This window comes from Camelina sativa, chromosome 1, assembly GCF_000633955.1.
Source record: "Camelina sativa cultivar DH55 chromosome 1, Cs, whole genome shotgun sequence".
Classification (NCBI taxonomy): domain Eukaryota; kingdom Viridiplantae; phylum Streptophyta; class Magnoliopsida; order Brassicales; family Brassicaceae; genus Camelina; species Camelina sativa.
Window position 1 is genome coordinate 8,403,259 of NC_025685.1, and position 25,768 is coordinate 8,429,026.

General features: G+C 34.4%; 4 protein-coding genes across 4 annotated transcripts; 2 read left to right on the plus strand and 2 right to left on the minus strand.

The window, feature by feature from the left end:
• LOC104783648 (U-box domain-containing protein 29-like) lies at positions 2,323-3,956 on the minus strand. Its single transcript, XM_010508780.2, has one exon. It carries the CDS (start codon positions 3,744-3,746, stop codon positions 2,472-2,474), a length of 1,275 nt encoding a protein of 424 aa, XP_010507082.1. The 5' UTR covers positions 3,747-3,956; the 3' UTR covers positions 2,323-2,471.
• On the plus strand, positions 9,834-10,742 carry LOC109130754 (protein IDA-LIKE 4-like). The gene has a single exon (XM_019240761.1). The coding sequence runs from the start codon at positions 10,100-10,102 to the stop codon at positions 10,376-10,378; it is 279 nt and encodes a 92-aa protein (XP_019096306.1). The 5' UTR covers positions 9,834-10,099; the 3' UTR covers positions 10,379-10,742.
• LOC104783656 (protein TONSOKU-like) lies at positions 17,635-24,751 on the minus strand. Its single transcript, XM_010508787.2, has 18 exons — positions 24,362-24,751; positions 23,472-24,272; positions 22,760-22,936; positions 22,467-22,558; positions 22,062-22,160; positions 21,207-21,942; positions 20,956-21,085; positions 20,623-20,739; positions 20,306-20,406; positions 20,036-20,156; positions 19,815-19,927; positions 19,624-19,735; positions 19,391-19,495; positions 19,240-19,306; positions 19,033-19,153; positions 18,769-18,942; positions 18,413-18,530; positions 17,635-18,318 (listed from the first exon to the last, which is right to left on the minus strand). The coding sequence occupies exons 1-18, from the start codon at positions 24,626-24,628 to the stop codon at positions 17,783-17,785; spliced, it is 3,987 nt and encodes a 1,328-aa protein (XP_010507089.1). The 5' UTR covers positions 24,629-24,751; the 3' UTR covers positions 17,635-17,782.
• LOC104783676 (putative 60S ribosomal protein L30-1) lies at positions 24,950-25,657 on the plus strand. Its single transcript, XM_010508802.2, has 2 exons — positions 24,950-25,157; positions 25,260-25,657. The coding sequence occupies exons 1-2, from the start codon at positions 25,031-25,033 to the stop codon at positions 25,469-25,471; spliced, it is 339 nt and encodes a 112-aa protein (XP_010507104.1). The 5' UTR covers positions 24,950-25,030; the 3' UTR covers positions 25,472-25,657.

The window sequence follows — 25,768 nt, forward strand, 5'->3', positions numbered from 1 at the left end:
AAAAAAGTAAACAGCTTTGAAGAAATAGAAAAATGGAAAAATTCTCATAACTGTTTAGGCATATATATACATGTGATAGTATGATACTTGATGATGGGAGGAGTTGGAAAAATGGAAAACACAAATTTGGAAACAAAATTTATGGTATGTTAGTTGTGTAATGGAATTAAAAAATCAAAGCAAAGAGTTGGCAAATAAATATTCCAAAGAAAGAATTGACCCTCGTACCGAATCCACTGAATCATTTGATGATAACCCGGGATGACTCTCAAAGTAAGGGATCAAAAAGATCATCATGATGAGAGTATAAGGGAGCTAATACTTCGATAAAGACTTTGTTAATACTTCGATAAAGACTTTGTAAGCATATGTGGTCTGTGTGGAAGGTAGAACCGGTGGCTCCACACAGGGCCGGTCCTATTGTTTATGTGGCCTAAAGCAAATTTATAGAAGTGTAATTGTTAAAAATTGTGAAACTTTTACATAGTTATTAAAAATTATTTTGTTTCAGTAATATTGTTCATGTTGTAAATGTGATTAATAAAAGAATGAAGAAAAAGGTAAAAGAAAACTAAGTAAAACAAAAAGTATATAAAAAATGGAGAAGATTTTGGAAATAAGAGGGGAAAAGAAAGAAAAAAACTAAATAAAAGGTGGGAGAAAGTGGAATCGAAACAGAATGTCCTTAAAACTGCTTGTATTTGCCGCCTCAATTAATACCACTAGACCAATAACATATCCAACAATGTTGACTCAATTTTTTCTTAATATTGTGTGGCGTAAAGCAGATGCTTTGCCTGCCTTATGGTAGGGCCGGGACTGGCTCCACAGATCATGAGGAAGATGTACAAGAAAGCGACTTAGCCCATATTACAATGTGTTGGAGCCAAATGAAACAGCTTATGGCCAAAGCCATTTGGAAACTAGCAACACAGACTACGCAAGTGTACATTGTCCTGCTGCGAGGATTTCTCGGCCTGCCGTTTTCCCGTTAGGGTGATAGAATTGGTGTTTTAGAGGTTCCTTGCAGAGGAAGAAAATGGCGAGGGCGGTGAAGACTCCATTAAACATCTATCCAATGATTTTTTTTTTGTCAAACAAACCCCATCTATCCAATAATTGTTTTCCAGCATAAGAGGAGATTCTGAACTCCTTCTTGGTACAGCAGCGGGAAGTGCAAATAAAAAGAAAACCAAACTTTACTTGGGATCCAGAGGAATGTAGAGTTACTGTATAGGGTTTATGGGGTAATTTTTGTATACCTTGTAACCATAGCGATATGAGATGTCTTGATTGAAATTCGAAACAGAGCCAGCCCCAGTTATTTAAGGCTACAAGCAAACATATATTAAAAAATCTGTCAAAAAATATTGTTGTTGCTTCGAACTGGTCACCGTATGGTAAAAAAATGGTATGTAGCCTTTAACTTTCTTCAAGTTAGTTTTTTTTTTATAGATAGTTAAATTCGTTATATATAACAAATTAAAACTTATACCGAATGTTAGTATCTTCTAACGATTACGATCGATGATGTAATATATACGATTAAAGCACCTATGATTTTTCATGTGGTATAAAACATTTAAAAGATTCATACAACCTGAAAACTTACGTGTATAGATTCCTACTATTCAAAAGGATAAAACTTTCGCTCCCTTTTACAAATAGTATTGCTTTATACAATAAAAAGAGAATAAGTTTCAATTCAAATGTTGAAGCAAGTACCATTCAAATCAAAATTCGAACAAAAGATAGAATAATAATACTTAAAAGCGAGTGGGTGTGAGAGAGGCATGACCATGAAATGTTGCAACCTCCTCTAACAAGAAAGAAAAGACAATATAAGTTTCCAAGATTTAGACATGAGAGACCATATTTCGTTTGTCACTTCAATCTAAAGGAATCTTATTCGGTTATTTTATTATTCCTCTTTTTATATCTGGTTTAGTAAGCAAAATTATATAACCATCCATTTAAACTCATACTAGTACGTACACCAGATTCAGTGAACCATACATACATTAGCTTAATCTATCTAGTACGTGAAGCTGTCATTTGATTTTTTTTTGTACCAAAGAGTGTGTCTAACTAAAAATATAGAGTTTTTAGTTATAGCCTCAGCTAACAAATCAAACTAATTAATTAGTCACTTTGATCCCTTCCCCTACCAATACCATCTAATCTTGTCACAAATTAACAATACTATTCAGCAATAGACACTAGAAACAGAGCATAATCTCACAAGATTAATAAACAAAATCCAACTTATACAACTCCTTCTTAAATTGTTGGTATGAGTTTTAATCGCTTAAATCAACACAATTACAAGAAACCATTCATTAGTAGTAAAATCGATTACACTATAACAAAACTTGCCTAAGGATGATTTACAAATATCTCGACTAGGTTTCAAAATAGTTCGCCAGTAACATATTTTTGTTTCTTATCTTATAATAACAAAAATATAAAAATCAAAAAGGCATAATATGAGTGGTCTTGGTCTCATAAGCAGACAAAGCAGAAGAGTTAATCTTCAACACTTTAATGAGATCTTTAGCCATTTGTCTCACCATCACCGAGCAGTTGCTCTGTATCACCACCAACAGCTTCGTCACTCCGTTACTCCTCTCCACCGCCGCCGTACCTTCCCTGAAAACATAGCACAAACACCACAGTATCGTCACCGCGTGCTCCGTCGCCGCCGTCGACACTTTCAAAAGCTTGTTCACAACTCCTTCCACGCATCTCCCGTTGTCTTCCCCGCACATCTCTGCTCTCCCTTCTCGCTTCGACGACAGAGTCTCCAACAGCTTCAGTGACTTCTCCGTCACGGAGACGCTCGTCATCTCCGTGGTCATGAGAATGTCTTTGATCTTGGAGATTACTTTAGCAGCGATTAGTTTTGATCCGACTCGTTTCGATTTAGAGATTGTGATTAGAAACGATAAACTCGCTTCGATCAAACTCGGATCTGAGTCGGTGACGTTGATCAATTTGATCGTCTCTGTTAAAACGCCGTCGTGTTCCGCGACCAAGAGCTTCGATCTAGCGTCGTATGAGATCCAATCCAAAACCCTAACGGCTTCGATCTTCGAATCTTGATCCCCTCGTCGGATCGCTAAGAGCATCGCCGTTAAACAATCTCCTCCGTCGTCGTTGAGCATCAGATTCGATAACGTTTCACGATCTGGTTTGATCGTATCCAAAATCTTAGTCGCCATTAGAACTAACTCCATCTTCTTCTTCGTCGTCGTCTTCATTCGTATGATACCAACGAGCAATGTTATAAACTCTGTCTTCTTCTTCTTGAGAAACTCTCTGTTCGTATCAGAGTCTTTCAAGAACCGAACGATCCTAGTCAAAATCTCAATACGAACGTCGTCGTCTCTCGAGAGAGTTGTCATCAGTCTATTCAACGACTCATTAACTTCTTCCTTGGTCGGAACTTTTGTACCAGAAGGAGGATTCAGAATCGGAGAAGAACCGGGACCAGAAGAGTCGGACCAGAGTTTGATGAGACGTTGGAGAGTGAGGTTAGGAACGAGATCTTGAGTTTTGAGGAGTTGCATAGTAGCGGGACAAGTGTTGTTACCTCCATCGAGCCATCGCTGGATGCTGGCTCGATCGTAGGTTACGCCAGTGCAGAGGCTAACGGGAGATGTCATCACGTCTAGAGATATAGGACATTTGAAGAAGCTAGGGACTGTAATGTACGATGTCTCTGTTTCATCATCGTGTCTCCCCATCTCGAGTTAAAAGGAAGAAAATGCGGGAAAAATAAAAGAAGATGAGAGATGCGTAAGTGTGGAAGGTGAAGAAGAAGAATGAAGAATGAAACTAAGTGAGTGGAGAGTTTGATGGGTTTTAAACGCACGCTTGCGTCACCCTCTTTTTTAACCTAATTCATTATATATATATATATATATTTTTTTTGTTTTGAGTAATAATATTCCCAAAACATAATAATTTTCATATAGTATTTGAATAATCTTGAGGACAAGTCGGAAATTCTAGAAAAAAGATTGAAGGATTCAATTAAGTTTTGGTCAGGGGTCAAAACAAATCAAAGAATGTTTCTGGATGAATTGGGTCAAGTCGTAACCGTTTTGATGTGTTGTTAATTTGTTGATGGGGAGGACTTTGACCAGAACCAACAGCGTAGAGTGACCATTACTCGTGTGTGAGTTAGAAGCGTGTGGGATTTTGGTGGGATCTCATATCTGCACGAGGGGGTCTATTTTAGTCTCGTCCCACAGCCACATGGCCTTGGTCCATCTCATGTCCTATTTTTAGTACATTTTTGATGAACTATAATGTAAAATGTATATATGTTTTTTTTTTCTTTTTAATAATAAACAGAAACTAAAAGCAACAGATTATATATACAAGCTGAGATTGGTCATGGGCGGATAATAATATTTTGACATTTATGTTTAATGTTGTTAATAAATAAAGATTGTGTTGGCTTCCACTACGGAGAAAGAGAAAACTTGATGGATTATATTATTCGAGCAAGCTAGCGAAGGTGTTTTTGATGTCGGGGGGAGAAAAAGCAAAAGCGTTTCTTTTTTTCTGGGATTGTCATCTTCTCTTCTTTCTGTTCACTATAATGTTTGTTTGTTAACTTTTTTTTTTTTTTTTTTTTTTTTTTTNACGTATATACATTATAAAAGTATTCGCAGTTACATTTTTTAGTTGTCTGAAAAGTATATATGGTTGGACTGCCTAAATTGTCTGATGAAGCTAACAAAATTAGGAGTTGCATTATAATTAGATTATTCATATTCAATGGATTTGAGTTTGGTCCTACTTTTTATTTTATTAATCATTGCTTTAGTTGCTCACGGTTGTGCCATTCGTATTTATATTATACATCAAAATACATTACTTTTGGTGATATATACTAATGCCTAAAGGGTGGGTTGTGCCATTTAGTTTTTATTTCTTCTTTCAGTTTTTGCTCTTTCAAAAATTATCGTCTCTTCATTCATCCATTACTGTATTTGTTGCATGCATTATTATTTGAATATGTACATATAGTTTCTTTTTTTCTTTGTTTTTTTTTTGTTTTGTTTATAGCTTCTTAGCCTTCTTTCTTTGAATTTAAGGAAAACAGCAAAAGTTGAATTTTTTTTTGTTGATCAGTATGTGAGAAAAGGCATGGGTGACCGAAAGTTGTTGGCCTAAATAGTAAAATCAAACTTAGGTGTTGAAAATATTTCAGTTATTAGAGGTAAGAGAGGTAGGAGGAGTAGGATGAAATGCTTGCTGACTCGTGAATCATTTATTTTTGAATATTATTGTGACAATTGAGTTTTCTTATAGTTAGGTTTAACTTTCAATTAGGTTTAGCATAATTAAACGAATAATAGCCGTTAAAACGAGCGTAAGATCTTATTTATAACCTTTTATAATAGATATCGATCAAGCATCTCTTTAACTGAAGAAGATATATACACGTCCATGTATTAAAGAGAAATGAATGGTAATTAAGTAGCATTTTATAAAACTTCAAAAGTTTTTCTCGATTTATTTGTTATCTGTAATCATTCTAACGGCTGACGAATGAATTGAGTATATATGTATATTAACTCGTGAGCATATAATTTGATAATAGGGTAAATTGCACCGAAAGAAAAACAAAACTATAATGATGCGAACGTGCATCATATTGTCTACAATTAGCAATTATGCCAAATCGGAAAAAATATCTACGCCAATTCCTATTATGTCACCTTTTAATAAATTACCTCACTCATCGTCTGATCCATCCATTATTGTTCTTGGTGGACAATAATTTCCACTTGTCCTCATATGTAAGGATACTATTGGCAACTTTTCTCTCTCTTTTTTTTTTTGATCAACTTATATATTTGTTGTAATTAGTAATCAAGTCGAACATGTAACTCTAAATGTATTAATGCTAAACGGATTAGAGGAAAGACAAGATTCTACGTTCTATTTTTCTTCTAGCTAGCTAGTATTGTCATTTGATAATAAATTTTAGTTCAACACAAACGTACAACTTGAAAACTATTTTTATTGTTGTATAAATGTAAACCATGAAACTCATCCGAGAATGATGTTTTAGTTAATAACTTAATATACATGAGTAAGTTATATTTGTTTACCGTGAGATTGAAAACTATAAAATGAGATAACATATTCGATGAAGATCACAAACTTTTAGTCTGGTGGTTAAACGGCAAAGACAAATTTGTAATGAGGCATATTCACAATTATTTCTCCACAAATTTGTGGTGCAAATAGTTCCAATTTTTTTTTGGATGAAGATAGAGATATGAAGAAGAATCGAGTTCCGAAAGTGTGGGGTTGTATTGCTGAGGTTTCCATTGGCAGAGGCAATTCGTTTGCATCACATGAAAAAAAAACATATCCAATGTCATGTTCCCGTTCGAAGTCAACATCATTCAATTCTTAGTGACTCATTTATGAGGAGTTTTCTAGAATATTTGTAAGGGATTAATTTATTAGATTTGACTAGCTTATCTTCTCCAACACAGATTTGGCAACACACCTAGCATGTATGTGGGTGTTTGTGTATACAGTTTACATGCACACACATTAAAGGGTTGCTAATTCTGTGGGAGATTGATATAGATTTTTTTCATTAATTTCCACTAGTCTAGTATTTATTTAAATTAAAGTTTATTATCACTACAAAAGAAGTGATATAATTTTTTATGTGGTTGAGTTTTACTAACAAATAATTTGTTGGACATCTTTTTTTGTTTTGATGATAAAATATATGTTTGCATATACAATGTATTAATCTGTTGTAATGGATAGACATTATAGTGTTTGTATCAATCTAATTTCTAAAATGCAAGAAATTATTTACTTTTCATAAATATACATAAGAATAATGTTTTATTCTTCTTTTGTATTTGTTCTGTATGAAGATATAACATTAAGTAAAGAGATTTACACATTGATGATTTATTAACTAAACAAACATTGTCTCCGAATTCTTTCTGAATATTGATTAACACCTAATCTACAAAGTGGACTGAAATATTCGAATTCTATGCAATCAAATTTATTAGTATTTTTTTTTCGCACTTCAAAGAGTAATTAAAGACGGTATTATACTCATTACTACTAATAAAAGGAGGAATAATGATAATAAAATGCTAATGATGAAGATTTTTCACACGCTACGGGTAATTAAGGAAGATGATGAGAGTAAAATGAGGAACCGCAAAGTAACATAGGAATAATGATGATTCATTTTCATTCGCGTGCGATTACATATAATTTCATAACAATTTACTTTTGTTTTGTATCATGGAATAAGGATCATTCTTTTGTTCCTCAATATACGGGAAGATTTGGATTACACATTTACATAATCAACTAATCAAGAGATTCGGATTCGGATTATATAATTGTAAGGATTATTGACAATAAAATAAAACAAGATTTCGAACGTAGGAGAAGGTATTTGCTCATGTGGGATATACATATTAATACTACAAGTTTTTGAGTAAACGTGTTGTACGCATTGGCACTCCGCGGACGGATCCCTCAGGTTTCATTATATAGAAAGTTGTAGAGTTTTTATTATGTTTTGCAAATTTGTATGCAAATTTAAATGTGTTTAATATATTGTAACTACTTGTGTTGTGCACATTCTTTTATGATCGGTTAAACTCTTACTATTAACTAAATGTGAACTGAAATTTTTATAAAATATTGTCTTAGTATAAACGTTTTACAGTCTGTTTATATACTAAGACAGTATTTTATAAAGGGAATTTGTGCGCTACAACTGCTGCAACTATTTACATTTGTATTTATCTAACTTAATTTTTGATAAAAATAAAAACATTTGGATCTAGATTAAAAAGAAGTTATTTGTTGCCTCTGTCTCGTGATTGGTGCTCGACTCGAATAACCAAATTTGATATCTCTCAGACTCTTATTTTTAATAGTAGCTAGCTAGTTTCGTTAGACCATTTTTAGTCGAGAACGACTCAATGTTACTCAGAAAACAAAAAAAAATATTTTTATTACACATTTTTATTTTTTATTTATTTTTAAAAATGTGTGCCAGTAAATGAATGACACATGTCGAGAAGTGTTTTTCAAAATATTCTCAAAATTCTCTAGCAAAAAACATTACTCTTTCTTTACTTTTCTCTCTCATCTTTTTATTATTTTTTAATAAGAGTAACGATATGACCAACTTCCACTACAGATGCCCTTAGTTTACTGGTTGAGTTACATGACCTGAATAGTGTGACTATTTTTTATTAGAACTGTCAACTACATTTACCCTATTTCATTTTGTGGTATAATTCAAAATCAAATTGTTAGATTCTGGAGAGCTACAGAGCTAAAGGTATGATATGCATTTAAGTTAAATTCTGCTAGTTGAAACAAAACATCTCAAACGTTGCGGAGTTTCATGTTACTTGTATAAAAAAAAATGCTGATAATAATTATGAAAAAATGCAAGACATTCATGAGTATATTAACATTCGTGATACTTTTGGATGAAAAACTTTTAGTAAAGTGCCGTAAAAAGAATGGAAATTTTATTACGAAAGTCATGTAAGTAACTATAATGGGAACTATAGAAGCCCATTCGAATGGGCTTGTTATATCTGATGATTACAAAAGCATGGCAATTATGCTTTTTTCTTGTCAAAGCAGTGCAATTATGTTGATGGCAATTTTTAAAAAAGCAAAAAAAAAAAAAAAACAGTGCAATTATGCTTTTAATTTCCATCTTTTCGTATACATGTTTAGAAGAAGACTGATTATGCACATGGATGTCGTATTTGTATATAACTTGCCAGCTTTATCTATAGAGTATAGAAGGGATACAAAACGCTTCGTTTTTCATAGAAAGCACGTAGCATTCTTTTTTTTTTTTTTTTTTTTTTTTTTTTTTTTTNTTTTTTTTTTTTTTTGAATAAAAGCACGTAGCATTCTTCAAACCGCAAACTTAATGAATAAAGTAATTTGGACTACTTGGACAAATGGTTGGCTCGCCTCGGTTTCTTACAAGTGACACTAACCATATGAGAAAACGTTAATTAATAACAAAATCGAAAGATAATGAAGAAAGCAAGGCTGACTACTGAGAAGTGAGAATATAATATATCAAAGTACAAAGGAAGTTGTTCCCACTTTCCATCTTCTTCACCTGAACTTTGGGGAATTGGGGACCCAAAAACCTTCTTCATTGACCATCCCATATATATTTTGCTTTTCTTAATAAATCATTCCTCCTTTCAATGCATTAATTACATCAACATTTTTCTTTTATATATACTGTATTATAAAGTATAAACTGTTGTGTAATTAACGTATGCATCGGATACTAGCTAGAATTTTGTTTTTAGTTTTTGTAAAAAAATATTCTGTGGAGTTTCACAGAACATTGCTTCTTTTATTTATTTATCAAACATTAACTTCAGACCTAATAAGAGAGATTGTGGACATTTACTTTTCAAAAACTTTTTGATAAAAATAGTTTTTTAAAAAATATATATAAAAAAACTGTATCATATTGCAATGTAAAGAAATGATAAAGTAACTAAAACTATTCTCCCTTTAATGTTTTAAAATTATAATCTGTTGTTTCATGTCCCCCGGTCCACCTTACAGCTGACACTGCATGTATATAAAAAAAAAATTCCAAATCCATATAACATATATATTCAAAAATTTCGGAATAATTAAAAGATACAATTTCCACGCATAAGAAGAAATTTTAGTTATTTGTTCTCTCTTTATGGTTATGGATGATCATATAAGATACAATAAATGAAATGTTCAGTTTTGCCTTACCTTTATTTACTTTTATTGGCCATTATAATTGTTCCAGCCAAAGTTAGACTTATTCAAAAGGGGTTGCTTTCAGAAGCTCATCTCTCTCTCTCTTTCTCTCTCAAGTCTCAACCTGCTTGCTGATCTCATCACTACTTACCATCTTTTACTCCATCCAAAATCCTCAACAACACTCCAAAAACAAAAACAAAAACAAAAACCCACTTCCCCAAAACGAAACCAAACAAAAACATCTTTATTGATCTCCTTCTCTGGAATTCAGATTTGTAACCAAGAAATGTTTCCTACGCGTCCACAATATTGGAGAAGAAGATTATCAATAAACCCACAATCTCTTCTTCTTCTGATACTCTGCTTCTTCTTCGTTCACCACTGCGACGCCTCGAGATTCTCGTCAACAAGCGTTTTCTATAGAAACCCTAATTATGATCACAACAACAACACGATGAGGAGAGGCCATTTCTTAGGATTCTTTCCAAGACACTTCCCTGTTCCAGCTTCTGCTCCTTCACGAAAGCACAACGACATTGGTATTCAAGCATGGTTGTCTCCATGATCACTCGATCTTTCTCATATATACCTGCTACTATATCTACAATATATGTAATCCATGCACTCATACACAAATTAAAAGGAGTACAAGACCATTCATCTGTCTCTGATGTTTGCTTTTAACATGAACTTAATTAGGGTTTCAGATGTTTGACCACTTTAATTGTTCCTCGATCTTTTTGTTTGCATGTAACTTATATCAGAGCAGAAGTGAGAGATATTGTGATTAGGTTTGGGTTTTGTTATTCTCACTCTTTCTTCCTTTGTTATTGTTGTTGTATATGTAAATGATCAAGTTTACGAGATGAGATAATTGGATGCAATTATCTCGTTACTTACTTCATCAATGTCTAATTAAACTTTCTATCTAGTTTTTTTTCACTTCATTTGATTAATCATTTTATTGATTTTTAATTATATCAAAGCTGTTGATAAGACTCTTTTTATAAACTGGAAAATCATCGTCTTTTATAAAGTCCAAAAAGAAAGACCAACAACTTCATTACCGTCTAGAGAACACCATGGGTCATCATTTTACTCGTTCAACCAATGAGATATGAAAAGAAGAAAAATATGTCTCTAAAAATTGTTAGACTACTATTTTCTTGGTTTTGTTTTGTCACACAACTTTATATAAAGAATAATAATACTATTTACTACACTATCAAAAGATAGTGAAATATATATATATATATATATAGGCAGTGCATGAAGCTATTATTTATATTGTATTATTGTGAAATATAATATTGAATAATAAAACAAAGATAGAAAGAGTGAAAAAGATAGTCCAAAAAATCACGCAAGGTTGGGTTATTAACGTAAAATTCGTAAAAATAATAATAGCCTTCGTCATGTACAGAGTGTCCAATAACCCATCCCGCCATGCCCGGGGATTGATTTGACACTCGTTTTCAATTTTCTACAGTGATATCTATAGATATATATTCCTTTTTGTGACAATTTTTATTTTCTCAGTAGACTAACGATACATCAAAACTCATAACAATGTATTATACTGGACAAAACACAAACTCTTAAGAAAAAAAACTACATTTGACTTCTTTTACCAACCAAAATTGAAGTTAATTTCGTAAAAATATTAGATGTATGTATGGTATAAAATACATTTTTCACTTTAAGGTCTTTTATGGTTTAATGGAGAACATGATTAAGATTAAGATCATAGAGTCATAAAGATCATATACAACAAAAGATACGGAGCCGAAAGATGTGCCGTTTTAACAAAAAAGTTAGGCTAAATTTTTCGTCGAAGGTTCTTATGCATAAAAATGTGGGATAAAAAGCCTACTTTTTCCCTCTCTACAATGAAAAGGTACACCAAAACTCTATAATTAAAGTTTTAACCAAGATTACGAAATCTTTTTTTGTTTTCATAAAATTAATTTCTTAATCTTGTTAGCTTTCATCAAATTTACGTTTACAATATCACTATCTAATTATATCTCGAACAATTATGAAAAATGATGACTCTTTTAATTGGAAGAGAAAATGGCCAACACCGCATGATTTGTAGAATATGATGAGGATAATGGTATTATTACACGTTTTACTAGAGCAAAAATCATATTATTATCCGATAATTCCGCAATCGATTCTAAAATTACAAATACACGTATGTGACCCCTTTCTCAATTATATACATTATTATATCACTTTTACAAAGAGAAATATTAACCACTGCTTTTCTTAAAACTTTACCTTCTTTAATCACTGTTTTTCTTAATAACACAATTTTAATTTTACTACATAGATATAAAGATGATCACTCCTATATGTGCCTCGTATCCACCAATTATTTTAACATTTAATTGATGTTAAACTACAACAAAAGTCATCAAGTTGTAATGTGCAAGTGATTTAGAATCTATAATTCTTCATTTTGGTTATGAAAAATTCATTCCTAAGATTTCTACATTCCCCATTGTAATTTAGTAGAAATCCGGACCAAAGAGTAAAAAAGGATTTGTACGGTCGAGTTGGCATGACTATATAAATTCAGTTTTTTTTTTGTTTTTTTTTTTGGGGCAAATACTTAGAAAATCAGTTAAATTCTGTAATGTGAAGCGATTGAGTTCATTTCCTTTTTTTATATTTTGTTTGACAAATCCCTGCAACAAAAATATTGGTTGCGTCGATTTGAGCTCACAAACTCTGTACACTCTTCAGTGTTCATGGTATCAAACAAATAAACTCACCAGTGTTGTCTTAGAAACATGAACAAGCACATAATAGAGATGAGTTGATGAAGATTCTAACAGAGAAACGATTTTTCCGAGTAATTCACATTTATAAGACCTTCCCAAGAATAATCTGCGGCAAACATATAAATTGTCAAGAGAAGAAGAATTAAAATCAGATTGATACACTTGTTGCGTCTCAACTCCTTAAGAATAGGCTTTGGATTAAAAGAAGCTTGATCCAGTCCATAAAGTATCCGAGCTACAATGCATAAAAAGACTTTGCAACTAATTAATTCAATCATACAAATTTTTTATTTAATTAACAACTTAAAGAAGGTATTTAATCATTTGTGCAGAACAAAGAAGATTTTCACAAGACAAAATCACTTACGATGAAGTCACAAACTAAGGTTGTTGTGGGGTTGCGGTGGCGGCTGCAGCGAAGCGCTGCGGATATACATCTCATATTGGTAAGTGATTCACTTGTTAAGGAAGAAGAACAAATTGGAGGTATCTTTTTTCACAAGCAACCAACCATCCCTAGAACAAGTGAATGCATGGTTCTTTAACTCTGGAAACTTGAGCTGATATGTAAGAGAGAGACCGTGATGGGTCAAAAAGAAGGTAGTCTCCGTCTTCTGATCCTCTCTGTGGGTAAAAAAGCCAAGGACGACTCTGCAGCTTCCTGATGGAAACAGCTGCTTCAAGCCATGTCTTGCAGACAAGAGAAACATGTATGTTGGCTTTTAATCATCCAAGGGGAGACAGTATCTCTCGCAGCACACATCCACCGGAATCTTTATATCCCACAATCCTCCTCCACCACACTTCTTCTTCTTCTTCTTCTTCTTCGATTCACCACCATTTCTTCCTTTAGCTTTTGCATTACAGCTAACGATTAATCACAAGATGAAACGAAACATGTCATTCATGTTCGAGGGTGAAATTATAGTGTACGAAAGCTACAAACTTTATTTAGTGAAATCATTAGTTCGTAACAAAACCCTAAATTCAGAGATCCTTGATATAGGAAAAGAGAGTTTATGAAGTGAGACACGTGGACGGTGAGAAAGGGAAGATAGCATCAACGGCCACGATGGAATAAGAAGAAGAGCTGAAGTTTAAAGGGAGAAAACTATCGATTTACAAGATTNCATGCACTCATACACAAATTAAAAGGAGTACAAGACCATTCATCGGTCTCTGATGTTTGCTTTTAACATGAACTTAATTAGGGTTTCAGATGTTTGACCACTTTAATTGTTCCTCGATCTTTTTGTTTGCATGTAACTTATATCAGAGCAGAAGTGAGAGATATTGTGATTAGGTTTGGGTTTTGTTATTCTCACTCTTTCTTCCTTTGTTATTGTTGTTGTATATGTAAATGATCAAGTTTACGAGATGAGATAATTGGATGCAATTATCTCGTTACTTACTTCATCAATGTCTAATTAAACTTTCTATCTAGTTTTTTTTCACTTCATTTGATTAATCATTTTATTGATTTTTAATTATATCAAAGCTGTTGATAAGACTCTTTTTATAAACTGGAAAATCATCGTCTTTTATAAAGTCCAAAAAGAAAGACCAACAACTTCATTACCGTCTAGAGAACACCATGGGTCATCATTTTACTCGTTCAACCAATGAGATATGAAAAGAAGAAAAATATGTCTCTAAAAATTGTTAGACTACTATTTTCTTGGTTTTGTTTTGTCACACAACTTTATATAAAGAATAATAATACTATTTACTACACTATCAAAAGATAGTGAAATATATATATATATATATATAGGCAGTGCATGAAGCTATTATTTATATTGTATTATTGTGAAATATAATATTGAATAATAAAACAAAGATAGAAAGAGTGAAAAAGATAGTCCAAAAAATCACGCAAGGTTGGGTTATTAACGTAAAATTCGTAAAAATAATAATAGCCTTCGTCATGTACAGAGTGTCCAATAACCCATCCCGCCATGCCCGGGGATTGATTTGACACTCGTTTTCAATTTTCTACAGTGATATCTATAGATATATATTCCTTTTTGTGACAATTTTTATTTTCTCAGTAGACTAACGATACATCAAAACTCATAACAATGTATTATACTGGACAAAACACAAACTCTTAAGAAAAAAAACTACATTTGACTTCTTTTACCAACCAAAATTGAAGTTAATTTCGTAAAAATATTAGATGTATGTATGGTATAAAATACATTTTTCACTTTAAGGTCTTTTATGGTTTAATGGAGAACATGATTAAGATTAAGATCATAGAGTCATAAAGATCATATACAACAAAAGATACGGAGCCGAAAGATGTGCCGTTTTAACAAAAAAGTTAGGCTAAATTTTTCGTCGAAGGTTCTTATGCATAAAAATGTGGGATAAAAAGCCTACTTTTTCCCTCTCTACAATGAAAAGGTACACCAAAACTCTATAATTAAAGTTTTAACCAAGATTACGAAATCTTTTTTTGTTTTCATAAAATTAATTTCTTAATCTTGTTAGCTTTCATCAAATTTACGTTTACAATATCACTATCTAATTATATCTCGAACAATTATGAAAAATGATGACTCTTTTAATTGGAAGAGAAAATGGCCAACACCGCATGATTTGTAGAATATGATGAGGATAATGGTATTATTACACGTTTTACTAGAGCAAAAATCATATTATTATCCGATAATTCCGCAATCGATTCTAAAATTACAAATACACGTATGTGACCCCTTTCTCAATTATATACATTATTATATCACTTTTACAAAGAGAAATATTAACCACTGCTTTTCTTAAAACTTTACCTTCTTTAATCACTGTTTTTCTTAATAACACAATTTTAATTTTACTACATAGATATAAAGATGATCACTCCTATATGTGCCTCGTATCCACCAATTATTTTAACATTTAATTGATGTTAAACTACAACAAAAGTCATCAAGTTGTAATGTGCAAGTGATTTAGAATCTATAATTCTTCATTTTGGTTATGAAAAATTCATTCCTAAGATTTCTACATTCCCCATTGTAATTTAGTAGAAATCCGGACCAAAGAGTAAAAAAGGATTTGTACGGTCGAGTTGGCATGACTATATAAATTCAGTTTTTTTTTTGTTTTTTTTTTTGGGGCAAATACTTAGAAAATCAGTTAAATTCTGTAATGTGAAGCGATTGAGTTCATTTCCTTTTTTTATATTTTGTTTGACAAATCCCTGCAACAAAAATATTGGTTGCGTCGATTTGAGCTCACAAACTCTGTACACTCTTCAGTGTTCATGGTATCAAACAAATAAACTCACCAGTGTTGTCTTAGAAACATGAACAAGCACATAATAGAGATGAGTTGATGAAGATTCTAACAGAGAAACGATTTTTCCGAGTAATTCACATTTATAAGACCTTCCCAAGAATAATCTGCGGCAAACATATAAATTGTCAAGAGAAGAAGAATTAAAATCAGATTGATACACTTGTTGCGTCTCAACTCCTTAAGAATAGGCTTTGGATTAAAAGAAGCTTGATCCAGTCCATAAAGTATCCGAGCTACAATGCATAAAAAGACTTTGCAACTAATTAATTCAATCATACAAATTTTTTATTTAATTAACAACTTAAAGAAGGTATTTAATCATTTGTGCAGAACAAAGAAGATTTTCACAAGACAAAATCACTTACGATGAAGTCACAAACTAAGGTTGTTGTGGGGTTGCGGTGGCGGCTGCAGCGAAGCGCTGCGGATATACATCTCATATTGGTAAGTGATTCACTTGTTAAGGAAGAAGAACAAATTGGAGGTATCTTTTTTCACAAGCAACCAACCATCCCTAGAACAAGTGAATGCATGGTTCTTTAACTCTGGAAACTTGAGCTGATATGTAAGAGAGAGACCGTGATGGGTCAAAAAGAAGGTAGTCTCCGTCTTCTGATCCTCTCTGTGGGTAAAAAAGCCAAGGACGACTCTGCAGCTTCCTGATGGAAACAGCTGCTTCAAGCCATGTCTTGCAGACAAGAGAAACATGTATGTTGGCTTTTAATCATCCAAGGGGAGACAGTATCTCTCGCAGCACACATCCACCGGAATCTTTATATCCCACAATCCTCCTCCACCACACTTCTTCTTCTTCTTCTTCTTCTTCGATTCACCACCATTTCTTCCTTTAGCTTTTGCATTACAGCTAACGATTAATCACAAGATGAAACGAAACATGTCATTCATGTTCGAGGGTGAAATTATAGTGTACGAAAGCTACAAACTTTATTTAGTGAAATCATTAGTTCGTAACAAAACCCTAAATTCAGAGATCCTTGATATAGGAAAAGAGAGTTTATGAAGTGAGACACGTGGACGGTGAGAAAGGGAAGATAGCATCAACGGCCACGATGGAATAAGAAGAAGAGCTGAAGTTTAAAGGGAGAAAACTATCGATTTACAAGATTAGAATGAAAATGTTGTAAAAGTTTGTTAGAGTTTCTCTTATCTCTCTAGTTCTGGGTTTGTAAACCTTGATTCATCCTCTGTGAAGAGCCCTAAGAGGTTCTTACAAGATGAATTAGAAGGTTCTGCGTTTTATGAACGTTGTATCTTCACTTGGTTTGGATATTGAATCATATTGGAATTGGATTTGTTGTTTCTGCAATCGATTTGTGATTGAGCTGCCTTTATTCTTTATCAATCCTAAATCTTGGAATTTTTCAATCGAAACGAGAACAAAAGCGAAAAGACTCACAATCTTGTGGCTGACGCTGGAAGCGCTTGAACTATGGACCATGCCGTGGTGAGGGTATTAGGGACCGGTGGAGTTGCCGCCAGGTATATGTGCCGGCTCGTCCTCATTATGAAGGACTACGAGGGTCTTAGACAGTCTTTTCGATGAAATGGGTTTTTAGATAATTAGGTTTTCATTGCACAAAAAAAAGATAATTAGGTTTTTCTTAATTTGCCCATGTAAATGTAAACAAAAGCAGTACTTAGCCTTGTAATTTGTAAATTTATAAATATTTTTCTAAAGTTCCAAGCATTCATTATTAATTATAGGAGCAGATAAAAGAATACACTCTTAAACTTCGGCATTTACACATCACAAGAGAGCCTATATCCCAAATCTGTAATATCAATATGTACAAGATACTGAAACGCTCTAAATACTCGTTTATTTTGGCAAATACAGTTTCAGACAAGGAAGATCTTTAGTCCTTTCTGCAGCATGAATTGACTCCACAACACATCTTTCCTTCGACGTAAAAATGGGCAATATCGTCTTTCACATGCTTTCGGGCGATGTCAGTTCGCGAGCTTGATGACGACCACGACATGTATAATGTTTCCAAGGCTTCAACTGAGAACCCATTGTTGCTTAGGTCCAGAATCTGCAACTGGTTAGCCATTGCAAGAGCGGTTGAAAGTTCGCTGATGATATGATTCCTGCGTGGTAAACTTAGACTGCTGGAAGTTGCAGTTTGTTCCTCTGGTTGCTCATCTTCGCTGTCTGCAACTTCGAGATCATCACACTCCATATTGGTTTCACATACATCTTGTTCTTTGCCCGGGTTCTGGCAATGCTGTCTGGTCTCAACTGTCTGAGGTTTGTCCATGGAAGTGACAGATTCAGATGTTCCTTGTAAAAGCTGCCCTAGTTTTAAGCTTTCCTTCACAGGTTGCACAAAGAAAGTCTCATCTATCTTAGCATTCTCGGAAAGATTAAGCTCTTCAAGATTCTTATTACCTGCAGAACGTGTCGTTGATGGTTCAAAATTGGGAAGAATTTTGGTTAATTAGCAATTACAGCAGGAGATTTTATGGAATATTTTAGTTCAGACCTGAAAGTGCTTGGATTATGCATAGAACTCCTGAGAGCTTTAGATGACACTTGTTTAGAGTCAGAACTTTTATGTTTGAACAAGGATTCATAAGCAGCATCCCCAGTGCATTGATTCCCTGTTTCAATATTGTATACATTGAGAAGACAGGAATTTGGATAAAGGTGATTTATCAGCCAAATGGAATATTACAATAATGGGAATATCGTTTCAGAGCTTAAAATGATTACAGAATCACGAGTTCTACTGATTGCAATATTCTTTAGCATGGTCTATCTCCATCCTCAACAGAGTTTTAGTTAGATGGAACTACATGAAAAAGAAACAGCTTTATGCTGAGGTCATCAAAAACATACCTCTTCCGTGATTGAATTTCCTCCAACATTAAGTTCAAGAATGCAAGATGTTAGAGTAATATCTTGGGCGAGGATAAGAAAGAAAGGAGATGCTAGTCCACAACATGAAAGATCGAGTTTCACAGTTTCTTCCTTCTGATAACATAGAGATTTAGTGACTTTTATAGCTCCGTCCTAGAATAAATTTGTATAGCGTCGTCAGATGAAAAAGGATGCAGATATCATAATATAAGAATTCAATTTGAGTGTTTAGCATATCATCACCGTTCCTATTCCACTGCTGCCAACCAAAAGTTTTGACAAAGATGGAGTCTTGACAAATGCAGAAAGGCTATCAACAACGTGGCTACTAAGCTTTATGCCATTCATGCTCAGTTCTGTAAAGCTGAAGTGGTTTAACATATGATGGTGTTAGATCGATTAACGTTAGTGGAAAAGATAACACAAAAAAACAGCTTTGTTTTTTTTAACCTGCTTAGAGAAGCCAATTTAGCCAAGAGGTTTTGAATAGTACTCCCTGAAACAGGATTATTATAACCTGCCATATATGGATACATCAACTTAAGCGACCTCAAAAGAGAGAGAAAAAAAATTGAATGTACACATAAATTATAGAGTTTACCTATCCAGAGTTGCGAAAGTCCTGACTCTGAATCCAAAGCATCAGCAACCTTTTGGATTGTTCTTGATGTAAGTGAACAATGTTCCACATTCAAGCTGTAAAGTGCTAAAAAGCAAAAGGGGACACATTACGGTAAGCCAGTGAATGTAAGATAAGAGTTAATACTGTTAATCTAACACTAGACTGGTTTTATACCATCAGAGCAATTAGCAAAATAATAAAAGAAACTATACCCCGGCAATTTTTCAAAATAGTTGACAGGTAAGATCCACATGCATCTGTAAGTCGATTCCTGGACATATTGAGGACTTCAAGCCGAGTGAACAGCACAGGACATTCACAGATCTGGTAGAGAGGAGTATATTAAACAATACGAAAACCCATGAATATGTGAAACTTTCTAGCTTTGAGCCTAGTAGTGTACCTGAAACAAAGCAGTTGGACCGAATCGATTGCAGTGCAAATCCAAAGTTAAAGCACCGTACATCTGGCTTGACGAGGCAAAAAGTTGTTTCAGTTTCTCCATTGTACCATTCCCTAACAACCAATAAGACGAAATATAAAACTTTCAAATTTCCTAGTACTTTAATGATATAACCAACTAACTCACTTAAACTAAGTAAGACGTCAAAGAACAACTTTCACCTAGCATATTGTGAGAGAGATCCAACATAGCAACTGTATTGTGGACATGGAGAGCACACAATAACGGAGCAGCTGATATGTCTTGCAGTTCACATTCTGACACATTAATATCATCCTCTACCTGATAACAAACAACGAAATAACCATTTTAAATTATACACCAAATAAAGTAAAGAGTTTGTAACTAGCTTGCTTTAAGTAGGTTGAACAGCAAACAAAGAGAAAAACTAATTTGTCCATTCACCGGCAAATTTGGGAAATTATTCTCACCTCCGAAATATATAATTTCTTAAGCAATTTTATACTGGGTTTCTCGGAAAACTTATGGCAACAGTCCATGTATAGTTTCATCAGGCGCTTGTGAACCCAACCTGAAACAAGTTAATTACATAGCTGATTCAGCCATATTAAATAAATAAGAGGAGATAATCAATGATCATAATCTTTAAAACCAATACAGCGGTTCAGCCACAATCATTTTAAAAGTGAGAACAAATTTGTGATGAAATTTATTTTATAGCAGGATCAGCTTGACAATCATACAGTCAAATATCATGAGATCCCACTTGTACCAAGAATATACTTACCAGTAACGGAAGCTTCAATAACAACATTTCCAGAAGCACCTCTGAGAACCGCATGTAGATCCAATGGTTTCAGAACTTTTCCACCATATTCCAAATGATGAATGATCGGCAACAGACCTAAATCGCAAATTGGATGTTCAAAGATTCAAACAACTTTTACAGCCCAAATATTTACTTAAAAAATGTGCTAGGGAACAAGGGGAATGATACTAAAATGCAAAAAAAACTTTTATTAATCATGAGATAAGAGTTATAGAGATTGATCCTAACTGGGGATCTGAGATCATGCATTCAAGCTAAACTTTTGCTGAGGAAACAAAAAAGTGCACATACCTTTTGATTTCTCATCCTCAGGAAGTTGCAAATAGTATAAGCAAGTTAGTTCCACCTTCACAGACTCATCATTGCGAGAACAGGAGTCTAAGGCAATGTGTTCATTTTCAATTTCAACTTTTATTTTTTGCTGCAACAAGTAAAAAATATAGATATCATGAAGAAGAACGGACGAAGTAGAATAAATAAATGAAATCCTATCCAGTCAAGAATAATCAATGATAACTCAAAACCAGATCACAGTAGCTCACATCCTCAGTTTTTGAGTAAGCGTGGAAGTTCACGAGAGAAGCTCCAGTTTTGCAATGTGAGCCGTTGGAGTCACCAACATCAGACTGAGATCCTCTTTTACTACAACCACTAGTTTCAACAGCTATATTATTGCTCAAAGATCTACAATTTCTGACATTTGGAGCCACCTTATTGGGGTGGAGAGGCGTATACGAGCAAGAACCTTCTTCTACATTATCTTGGATGGAAGTATTATTCGTATAATTAACAGCACCATCAAAATACATACTTTCCCCAGAAACCTCCTCATTCTGCGTTGGAACTTTGTGAAAATTGTCTTTAGGGCATCCCAACTCATATTCGGTTTCACTTTCATCATCAGAGAGGATTACACGAATACGTTTGCGACCAACAACTGTTTGCTGAGAGTCTGCTACTGCAGAGCAATCTTTCTTAGTCTGATCAGTGTCAACATCTCGTTTTCCTGAAACTTGTTTCCTTTTGAACAGACGTTTTCCAGGCTGGAGAATTGAAATTAGTGGCACGTCATCATTTGCTTCATCTAAATCTGCTAACGGTTCTAATCTAAGTGAATTTGATGTTTGGGGTTCTGGTGAGCTACATGCATTTGGCCTATCATTTGATATGTTCCCATGCCCTTCTGAGTCGGTTTCAGAGCATTCTTCTTGTGTACCACATTCGGCTCTCTCAGCATGCTCTGACTCCTTCAGATCTTGTATTTTGTCCTTCAAATCCCTAAACAGTAGAATAATCTATGAGACAAATGAAATATTTGAAACTGCAAACCTTACACCATATTTAGTTTCTATATATATATTCTACCCAGTGGCTACGTAGTCCATAGTAAAGGTTACCTGGCTTTTTGAGCATTCCCAAATCTCATCATATGGCTATAATGCATTAGTTCCAGTGCAGAAAGCTGAACTGAAGGAAGATTAGCTTTTGAAGCAATTCTGCAGGATCACATGAGAATAAATCCAAAGAGACCATTAGTTAAGTACTTAGCATTAGCATTAGACATGTGTGCATTCACGTCTATATGAGCGTTCACATTTACATTTTCTCTGCTTTAAGCGTTCCTTCAAATTTTAACAATGATTAAATCTTCATTCATATGTTAAATGGAATTGTCATTTTCTTAAGGAAGATTCATAAGTGGGGGGTTTACTACTTGAATCACAAACATAACTACTCAGCAGTTTAAAATGCAAAGTTTGATAAAGGACTCTCTTATATAGATTACTAATAATTGGATCTACCTGTACGCCTCTTCGAATGCTTGGAGTGCTCCTGTCCATTCGCCAATACTGTCCAAACCATTACCTATATTGATTTTCGCTAGTGCTTGACCCTACAAGAGACCACCATAAGTGAGAACGAAGAAAAGCTATAATATTGACAAATCCCAAAATAGGACAATTAGTGTTACCCTTTCACACCAAATATATCCAGTAGAGGCCTCATCAATTAGTTATGGTGCTTTGAACAAATTATGATAAAAATAGTGAAATATAACAATTTACAATTAATCGTGCAAGCACACAAATCTTACCTCCAGATTACCGATTGCTTCGTATCCCTCATAACCTCTATTAAACCACTTCAGGGACTTTCTGAAATTTCTGAGCTTATGGTAAGACTCTCCAACAACCAAGAAGGCATCACTCAGCTTTTCCTTGTCACAGAGTTCGTCTGATATTTTCTTCTTCCTTTTTGAAAATTCAAGATGCTAAGACATTCAAAGAATAAGTAGCGACCTATTAGTTGCATACAGAGATTAAGTAGTAGTTTCCTACTTAAACTTTCAGAACTATATTATTTGTCATTGGAACTGTGGCGCAGAGACTTGGATCATACATTGCTCAATATCCGTATGATACAGCATACACATAGTTTTGCCAATTTGGCCGAATATAATAACTTTATTTTAGCAAGTTTAGAACTAAAATATGTATCACCATTTAAAAGATATGTTTCTTGAGAGAACAAAACTTTAGTAATCCTTGGGTAATATAGTCTTCATGACTGATCTGAAAAGACAGTGTCAATAACCGAACTTCACAAAACTTGATTTTGTTTAAGAGAATAGCATATCTATCCTACTCCATACCCTTCTGAAGTCTGGAAAACCTCACAGTACTTACTCATCATTAAAAAAACACTAAGATGGACAACTCTAACAACAGGAAACTTTTCAAACAATGCAAACATGGTATGGAGAGTTACGACTGAAAAGCAAGGAATGATTAAGAAATAAAACTCACCTTCAGCCATGCAAAGACTATGGTAGACTTCTCAATAAGACGTTCAAGACAAGCATGCACTTGAAGCATAGACTTTCGTTCCTCCGAAGTGCCTTTGGCGTCAGTCATTTCTGCAGACAACTTCTTAAGCATAAGCTCTTCGTCTCTCAATTCTTCCATAACTTTAATGGATTTCTTGACAATCTTGATATTTTGCTCAATCTGTTCAACCAACGCACTCTCGTCTTGCATAGATTTCGCTAGAGTAGAAGCTTTACCATAACACAAAAGTGCATTGTCGTACTTATGGGTCCTATTATGTAACTCAGCGAGATTGATATACCCCTTGGCTTCTCCTTGAGGATGACTAATTTTATGGCAGATATTGATATCCATCTCAATATGTTTCTTTGCTTCATCCCAACATCTCAGCTCCATAAAAACGTTTCCAAGGTTATGGTGAAGCCTACTACGCGCAGCATCATACTCCCTCACCTCCTCATCATCGCAAATCTGCAGCCCTTTCTTGAGAATACTACGGGCTGCCTCAGGGTTATCAAGCTCAAGGTCAAGCATACCAATGTTGTTATGTGCATTAATATACTCCTCAAGAAACCCACTAGAATGGCCAGGGGGTGGTTTCTCCTTGAGAACCTGTGCAAGCTCCATGGCTTTCTTAAAGTACTTTTTAGCACTCTGGATAGCATCACAATCATCCTCAGACCTCAAAAGTATTTCATAATAGGTACGACCAAGTTGAGTACAAGCTCGTTGCTTCTCCACAGTGTCATCAGCTTCTTTCGCAAGCTGTAGATGCTTCTTCTGCAATTTCCCAATTTTGCAGCATTTTTAATTCCTCGATTCCAATTGAGACCAAAAATTAATAAGATGTGATAAAAAAGAGGCTTTACCTGATAAATCAAGGCTTCTTCGAATTCCTCGAGACGGAGATAGATCTCGCCGAGACACTGGCAAGTAGGTAACAGATCCTTCCCAGGTAAGTACTTGACGGAGATATCGTAATCGATCCGAAACCATTTGCGAGCTTCAACGTACTCTCCTTGATTCTTGAGTATATCGCCGACATTGTTCGCCCATTTCGCTTCTTCGCTCCGGTTACCCACTTCCTTCGCTTTCCGATACGCTCTCTTCGCCGCTGCTAAATCCATTCGACCCATCGATTGTTGATTTCTCTTATCTTCCTTTCCAAATTTTCAGATTTCTCGAAGTTTCAATGATTTTGATTTTCTCCAATTTCTCTAATTTTTTTTTTGGTGCCAATGCCATCAAAATCCTGAGAAATGCCGCCAAAAAAAGTTAAGGGTAAATTTGGTAATCTCAGATAATTATTACCCTAAACCCTGAATCTGATGAGTAGTTTTTTAGGCCTTGGGTCTGAGTTTTTATTGGGCCTTGGGCTTTGAATCCAGACTTGTAGGGAAAAAGAAAGAACCCTAAGGGTTTCGAAGTCTCTCTCTTATATAATCTCTCGTTTCACGCGGCCGCATCGCTTCTGCTTGTTGAACTCGAAGACCCCCTTCTTGAGAATCCGGCCATCTGAATTTCCCGGCGGCGTGAAAATGGTTGTGGCAAAGAAGACGAAGAAGTCCCATGAAGGAATCAACAGCCGATTGGCTCTTGTGATGAAGAGTGGAAAGTACACTCTCGGATACAAATCTGTTCTCAAATCCCTTCGCAGCTCTAAAGGTAACAAATTCAAAGAACCTTTCGTTCTTCATTGAGTTGTTGGATCTATTCGTAGTTAAGGTTAAATAGTAATTGTTTGAATTGTTGTTGGGGTTTGTTTAGGTAAGCTCATATTGATATCTAACAATTGCCCACCGTTGAGGAGATCAGAGATTGAGTACTACGCTATGCTTGCCAAAGTTGGTGTTCATCACTACAATGGCAACAACGTTGAGTTGGGAACTGCTTGTGGTAAATACTTCCGAGTTTCTTGCCTCAGCATTGTCGATCCTGGTGATTCTGACATCATCAAGGCACTCCCTAGTGATCAGTGATTCTCATTTTGACGATTTCTTATGATGTTGCCATGTTGTTCTACCTCTGCTTTCTTATGCAATGTGTTCTTCTTCAAAGACTCAATGTTAGGTTTCTTTGGTTTCTAAAACTCCACAAATGGTCAAATTATTACATTTCGTCTCTGCTTCTGGATTTGTTACATGTCAAAGGTTTAATTTGGTCTTGTTCCAATGCTTAGTTAGTGACTAGACAAATGTTCATACTACACATTTGTTTACTTTCAAATGAACTTGACAATAATATCGACATTTTCTAACATCATATTGCCTCTTATG